Source organism: Rhincodon typus, chromosome 13 (genome assembly GCF_021869965.1).
Source record: "Rhincodon typus isolate 14 chromosome 13, sRhiTyp1.1, whole genome shotgun sequence".
NCBI classification, from domain to species: Eukaryota; Metazoa; Chordata; class Chondrichthyes; order Orectolobiformes; family Rhincodontidae; genus Rhincodon; species Rhincodon typus.
Genome location: NC_063344.1, coordinates 21726001 through 21734046, shown reverse-complemented (window position 1 = coordinate 21734046; position 8046 = coordinate 21726001). Strand labels below are relative to the sequence as shown.

The 8046-nt window shown below is 42.5% G+C and overlaps 1 protein-coding gene across 3 annotated transcripts in view; it reads left to right on the top strand.

Moving 5' to 3' along the window:
• LOC109915894 (lipoma-preferred partner homolog) overlaps positions 1–8046 on the top strand; it is a 344491-nt gene that overhangs the window by 201814 nt on the left and 134631 nt on the right. For all 3 annotated transcript variants that reach the window (XM_048604817.1, XM_048604816.1, XM_048604818.1), the window contains one exon: positions 1507–1634. In XM_048604817.1, coding sequence (XP_048460774.1) covers positions 1507–1634 — 128 coding nt within the window. The remainder of the gene's footprint in view (positions 1–1506; positions 1635–8046) is intronic.

Sequence of the window (8046 nt, the reverse complement as noted above, 5' to 3'; positions counted from 1 at the left end):
TTCTCTGATGCTGCCTGGCCTGCTGTGTTCCTCCAGCTCCACACTGTGTTATCTCCTCTGTTTGTTGCTGATGGGCTTACTGATGAACCTATCAACAGACAACTTGGGAGAAAAATAGCTCGTTATTGGAGAGCCAGCAACCAGTTATGAAATTCAGTCCTTGAATTGGAGATGTCTCTATGCAAACCTTTTGTTAGGGGTTGAGGTCCACAGGATGACAGCTGGTGCCAGGATGCTGGGCAAGATCTCGATGTGGGGTGGAGGTAGTCTGGGCTGGTTTGGGCCTTTTGCTGGATTCAGGAGTTCTGTCTGCTACTTCTTGTGTCAGTTTATCAACTGGAGGAGTGCAATGGCGGGGAAAGGGTGGCGGCCGCAGGAGTGTTGCACAAGGGTGCGTGGGAAGACAGACGTTGCATGAGCAGTGAGGGGAAAATGAGGATGCAGTGTGTGTGGGAGGTTGTGAAATTCTTCGAAAGGAATGTGGCCTCAGAGGGAGGCTGCAGAAAGTAATGGGGATAGAGAGAGGCTACAACTTGTCAATAAAGGAATACTCAGCCAACTGGGATCCAAGAAAACTTTAAATCATTGAGATAATGAATTCCTTGTAAACTAATGTGGAATCTCTAGTTTAGAGCCACATAAGTTTTAGAGCTACTATTTTTAGAAAAAAATGTCGAGGATCCTGCTGCACTGAACGCTGAATTGTTAATCAAGTTTGAAACTGAGATCTGTGATGCGGGAAATGAGTTGTCACTACTTGGTTCAAACATCCCAGTAATATGTTTGCACAATGGAATGTGTGTTTAGGGTAATTGCTTTTCATTTGTTGAAATATGTGTCAGTTAATTGAAAAGAAACCTGGAACCATATGTTCTGAATAAGGGTCTTTGGACTTGAAATGTTAACTCTGCTTTCTCTGGTCAGATTCAGCCAGACCTAATGAGTTCCTCTAGCAATTTTTCTTTTTGTTTCATATTTACAGCATTATTTTGTTATGTTAATTTATGTCTGTTGTGTTTTGGTAATTTAAGTGCACTGGTGCCTCAGAGATATTTTTTCTTTGTGTGTTGTGGCTTTAAATTTAATGAAAACTTGATTATTATTGAGAATGTTGATAAATTATATCTGATTCTACTTTTGTGTCAGTTCAAATTGCCCTTATGTAAACATAAGTACAGAAACTTTCCAACCTGTAGCCATCAGGACAATTTGCAGTGATGACTGGTTAGCAACTAAATATTGATTTGTGCACATGTTGCCACGGAGAATGCACCAGCTGATGATGCTTGACAATTAACTGCCAGACTTTATTTCATTTTAATCCAGGCAGGTTGATTCTGATTTCTCAGGGCGATGCCGTGTCCACTTAACTAGTAAATGCCTGTCACCTATTTTGTTGAGTCGGGAAAATAATTATAGTGTTGTGTTCTGTTTTTTAACATACTGTCTTGTAAACCAGTTGAATTTGAAGTTACAGATGTTTGAATTTCCTTGTTTTGCCTACAGGTGAATTCCCTCCACCTCCTCCACCTGTAGAAGGTTTGAGCCCGATGTCAACATTCCCTGGGGGATTTCCACCTCCACCAACCTTACTTCCTGATCAGTATGAAACCAGTGCAAGTTTAAATGTACAGGTGAGCAGATCACAGTCCACTTCCGAAAATAACAAGAGTTTGAAGTTATTCGATACTTTGATCCTTGGCCTGTAATGCTTCAGAAGAGTGGTGTCCAATTAAAGTTGTCATATGAGATATTAAGACACACTGACCAAAGGTTTGGTCAAAGAAGTAGCTTTATTGAGTGCCTCAGGGCCGGGAGAAGAGTTAGAGAATGGTGAGGTACAAGGAGGGAATTTCAGAGCTGAGGGAATATATTTCGACATCACTTTCAACCACAAAACTTGACTCTGTGAAGCACCTTTAACAGTTATTCATAGTGCTTGTTGGAACTGGTTAGCTAAGAATATAAGTAGTGAGGAGGATACAGACAGACTGTAAAGAGATATTGTTAGGTTAAACAAATAGGCAACAACATGTTAATCAGAATATAATGTGGGGAAGCATGAGGTTATTCATTTTCTTATTACACATGTAAAAGGCAGTGTAATTGTGAATGTTGATGTTCAGAGAGGCTTGATTGTAGATTTCTAAGGAGCACGGGAAGTCAGCATTCAGTTTAAGGAATTAGGAAGGCAAATGGCTTTTGGCCTTTACTGCAAAGGGATTGCAGCACAGGAGTAAAGAGATCTTTCTACAATTGTGCTGGGCTTTTGTCTGATCACATGTGGAGTACCGTGTGCAGTTTCCATCTTCTTATTAGAGGAAGGAGACAGTACAGTGAAGGTCCATGAGGCTGGACCCTGGGGTGAGAGGCTGAGTAAATTGGTTTGATATTCTCTGGAGTTTGGAATAATGAGAGATATTCTCATTGAGATGGACAAGGGACTTGAGAGAGAAGACACTGAAAGGTTATTTCCCCCAGCTGGGAAATTTTAAACAAGGAGTCACAGACTCAGGATAAGGGGACGATGACTTAGATTTGAAATCATGAGAAATTTCTTCATTCAAAGGGTTGTGAATCCTTGTAATTCTCTGCCCAAGTGTCTCTCTATGGATTATTGCCTTGATGTGGGGAGGATTACGTGCTCCGACATTACCTTGAGCAATGCCATCAGGAGCTCTCAGTTATGGCTAGGACCTTTATGACAGCAAGATCAGGAGTTATGGGCCAGATACAGTGTCATGCTAAAGGTCCTGAATGGCAAAAGAGGCAATGGAAGGATGATTGTGTGCCTCATTGGTTGTGAGGGTGTCAGCAGGCTGCAGCAGTAAGGTGTTCCCGATCTTGTGGCTCGACATGTCACTGAAATCTGACTCCAACCCATCAAGATTGTGCGAGCAATGACGTACTCCAAAGGTCCCACATTGAATGCAGTCACATGCAGCCATTTGCCAGGGTCCATTTACCGAGTCCTATGATGTCAGGAGAATTACTGACAGGGTCAGGACTGTGAACCTGGTGATCCTTCATGTGTGATAAGTGACAGTAATATGAAGGTGGTTTGGAAATCTGCGATGGGACAAAGGTGTCTGCTGCCATCAGTACTCCTCTTTGCTCACGCCAAAGAAAGAAAGGTCTATGAAAGATGCACCACCATTAGACTGTGCCACTTGGACCTACACTCTGTGGGAACATTATGTCCCCATGATCGAAACTTGTGGACCTGAGGAGATGTCATTCTCAATTTGAGGGATAACAGATTATGGTTTGTGCACGATACATTTGAGATACTTTCTGGTAGACATACCCTGAGAATGGCCATAAGACCATAAGAAATAGGAACAGGATTAGGTTGTTTGACCCTCAAGCCTATTCCACCATACAATCAGATCATGGCTGATCCGACATTCTTCATTTCCACTTTCCAGGCCTTTCCCTGTATCCTTCATTCCCCTACTGATCAAGAATCAATCTCAGCCTTAAATACACACCAGGACTCAACTTCAACAGCTCTCTGTGGCAAGGAGTTCCAACCTCTGACAGAAGAAATTCTTCTTCATCTCGCCTTAAATAGGCACTCCTTTATTCTGAGACAATGCCCTCTGGTCCTAGACTCTCCCATAAGGGGAAATATCCATTTAACATTTACCCTGTCAAGTTCCTAAAGAATCCTATATATTTCAATGTGATCACTTCTCATTCTTCTATCTCCAGTGAGTAGAGACCCGGTTTGTTTAGCGTTTGCTCTTAAGACAATCCCCCCATACCAGGCTCATCCGAGTGAATCTTCTCTGAATTGCCGCCAGTAAAATTATATCTTTCCTTAAACAAGGGGACCAAAACTGTTCACTGTACTCCAAATGTGGTCTCACCATCGCCTTGTACAGTTGCAGTTAGACCTCTCTACTGTTATTTTCCAAATCCCTAGAAATAAAGGCCAACATTCCTTTTGCCTCCTGATTATCTGTTGTACCTGTGTGCTAGCTTTCTGTGTTCCATGCTCAATTACCCCCAAGTCCCTTTGCGTTGCAGCTTTCTGCAGTTTTTCTCCATTAAAATAATACTCTGTTCTTTTGCTCTCCTTTCCAAAATGAACAACTTTGCATTTTCCCACATTGTAGTCCATTTGCCAACTTTTTGCTCACTTAGTCACTACCTCTCTGTAAACTGTTTGTATCCCTCTTGCAACCTGCTTTTCCATCCATTTTTGTGTTATCTGTTAATTTGGCTACAGTACGTGTTCTGCAAGATTAATTTAACTTGTGACTCCTGGTTGTCATGAATTAGAGGAGGCATTTAATCTTTCACTTTATATTCTTTACATACCAATCACCATCTGTTGAAAACTGTCATAATTTAGGTTCTAACGTGATTTGGAATCAATTTTTAAAGGATTGTCCAAATAAACCAAATGCAACTGCAGATTTAAGTGTATGAATTTTGAATTCTCATTTTGAAAAATTTAAATCCCAAATTTGGATTTGCAGGCCTCCCTAAATTAGTTCCAAATATTTATGTTGTTACTGTTATGTTCAAAACACCTGAAGTTGTTCTTAGCTCATTTGTAATCCTATACTGTCAAATTTGAATGGGCAGATCATGTTAATTTTGATCAGCTCATTCTATCTTTACGTAATCTTAAACTTCTTTCAGCTGTCTTTTCATTTCAGTCTCAATTACAGTTTTATTTTATGGCCAAAACAAGGATACTTAACAACTTAGAATGTTGGAGGAACCCACAATCCTATTAAGTGAGCCATTGACAGTCCAAATTGACACTGTCATACTCAGGAGCAATCTTTTTGGGAGAGGGAGTTGCAGGCGAGATGGTGAAGGAAGGAGCTGTAGAAACAAGCCAGTGGATTATATCTTCCACTGGAAAGGAAAGGCTGACAGAAACCCCTCATTTCCAAAGCATTGTGTTTAACCATTCAGAATAAGAACATGGATGCACTGTCTGGGCTCTGCTTTCGTATAAATGAAAAAATTCATGACAATTCACTTGCAAATTAGCCATAAACAATATGTCCCTGTTATCAGCATTTATCACCTGACCCTTGACTCAGATGAAGATGTTAAGGGAAAGTTCTGTACTGACTTCATGGTCATCCCAGTGGAAGAAAAGATCATCCTTCTCGGGGACTTGAACCCTGGGCTTGGCCATGTGTCTGTTTTGTGGAATGACCCATTAGGAAGATGGTTTGGAAAAAAACAATACAAAATCCCTTCATTCATGGGAAGGTGTTTTTCTTCTTATGGATGACTGTGCCATCTGTCAGTGTTGGAAAGAGTAAATCAGCAATGAATTCACAGTGGCTGTTGGTGCTCTCCAGGCTACTCCTCCATTACACCTTGGTAGAATTTAAGGATGAACCGCCTTCAGTAGAGGAGCAGCAAAAACCACTGAAACAGTAGAAGAACAACAAAGTCTGCCACCTTAAGGTATTCCAGCTGAGGTTATGAAAGCTGGTGGACCTTTACTGATATGCACTCATTCTGCAAACTGAAAGAACTGCGGATGCTGTAAATCAGGAACAAAAACAAAGTTGCTGGAAAAGCTCAGCAGATCTGGCAGCATCTGTGAAGAAAAAAGCACAGTTAACGTTTCGGGTCAGTTCTGAGGAAGGGTCACCGGACCCAAAACATTAACTCTGTTTTTTCCTTCACAGATGCTGCCAGACCTGCTAAACTTTTCCATCAACTTTGTTTTTGAGTCCTCCCATGACTTTAGAATCAATGTAATTATATTCAAGAAGGAAACTAGATCAAAATATTGAGATATTTCCCTTGTGTCCAAACCAGGAAAGCCCTGACACATTCTCCTGGGCTTGAGGAAATCCTCCCAGAATCACAGGGCTGAATTTTCCCACATTTTGGTAATGTGTCAGTTTTGTCAATTTTCTTGAAAGGTTTCTCTCCACAAGGCCAAGTGGATTTTATTTTATTCACTCATGAGATGTGGACATCGCTGGCTGGCCAGCGTTTATTGCCAGCTTGTAGTTGCCCTTGAGAAGGTGGAGGTGATCTGCCTTCTTGAACCACTGCAGTCCATGTACTGTAGGTAGACGCGCAATGCCATTAGGGAGGGAATTCCAGGATTTTGACCTAGCAACAGTGACAGAACAGCAATATATTTCTAAGCCAGAATGGTGAGTGACTTGGAAGGGAAATGCAGGTGGTGGTGTTCCATTGTATCTGCTCCCTTATCCTTCTAAATGGTAATGGGTTTGGAAAGTGGTGTCTAAGGATCTTTGTGAATTTCTCATTTCTCATATGATTTTCTTACATGATCGCCCCAAACTCAGCTCATTAACTACTTACCATGTCCCTCTAGCCTGAGGCTTGCTTGATTCTCCCAATCACCATTGCTGGAAATATTCTCCACTGCCATGATATCCTGGGATTCTTGGTGCTGGTGTCAACTTTGAACCCAGTCATACACCCTGTCAAGCATTCCATAGCTGCTCTTCACCATCACTAAAGTGGCACAGCAGCATCAAAGCAATGCCTCTCATGGCATGTAGATGACATAGCTGGCACTTGGACATACAACTGCCCATTCCAACACCTTTTTCTGTTTAAGAGATCACAGAGCTTACCTGTCGTCAGCTAATTTCACTTTTATAATTCTCTAAGTCACTGCTACTCTTTCCCTGATGCCCAGCGTTGTTCAATGTGGGACTGTCACTGATACAGGGAATAGTTCACATGGCTCAAAATATTTACCTTTATTCACCAGCATAAATTAAACATAAAGCAAACAAAAAGAAGCTATATTTGCCTCTTGTAACAGAAACAAATTGCTTTTATGTTGAGCACAAAGAAATTTGCAGTCACTGATTATCACTGCACCCTGCTCTCATCTACTGGAAATAGGTATAAATTAAGTCATGTCTGGCTTGTAACACCTGATGCTGCTGCACCCTATCATGCACAAGGTGATGTTCCTTCTACATGCAGGTTGCTGACTGCAGTCCCCAGCACTGAAACTCCCACCTCTCTACCATAAGAGTATCCCTGATCCAACTCCCCACTTTTGACATTCATTGAACAGACTCCCTGGACTGTATGTGCTCCCCCCGCCCAACCAGTGCAACAGGTAGCCCTGACCGGTGACTGATCAGACCCATTGAATGCTCCCTGTACATATATACATAGTCGCACTGACACTGACCCATTCCATGGACTGTAGTGAGATGTAACCTTCGACCTCACCACTTGAGTGGATGACTGCATGTGCCCAAGTGCATAGAAATTCAGTAAAAGCTGCCCTTTACTGTTTGTACTTGGACTCCCTGTCTAATGGAAGACCTCAATGACTGAAGACTATTCTCCTTTGATTTTGAGACATTGCCATTTGGTTGTAGCACATGCAGTGTGTTTGTGGCACAGGCACCTGGTACATGCTGTAAGGGTGAGTTTGTAAGAGCATGGCACTGTATCACAGCATGTCCACCATCACAACTTGCTTGGCTTTGTGTCTGCACCGAATGGTAAATCACAACAGGAATACTCTGAGTGGTTCAGAACTGGCTGAGGGGGAAAAGAGCAAAAGACAAGGATGCTGCCAGACTGACTCTGGTCCACTCCACAGACTCTTGCCAGATGTGGCCTCTGACCCTCATCATCCTGAACGGATGACTGACTGTGTCCAAGCGCAAAGTGAGTGAGTACTTAGAGAGTGAGTGAGCAACCCTGAAATGCAGCCTGGTCCTGGAACAAGCATTCCCATGGTAGGTAACAAGGTGTAGAGCTGGATGAACACAGCAGGCCAGGCAGCATCAGAGGAGCAGGAAAGCTGACGTTTCAGGTCTGGACCACCTTGTTACCTCAGACTCCAGCATCGGCAGTTTCTACTATCTCTTCCAATGGTAGGTGCTGCCATGCTGAAAAATGTAGCACTGCAGTGTGGAACCATACTGCAAGATGTGCCATGATGATGCAATGAGGCTGGTACTTATCAGATGCCAGTGTTTGTGGATGTAGGATGCATGCTGTTGCTGCCTTTGGAGCATGCCCTGCAATGTTGGCAACTAGTATCCAAGA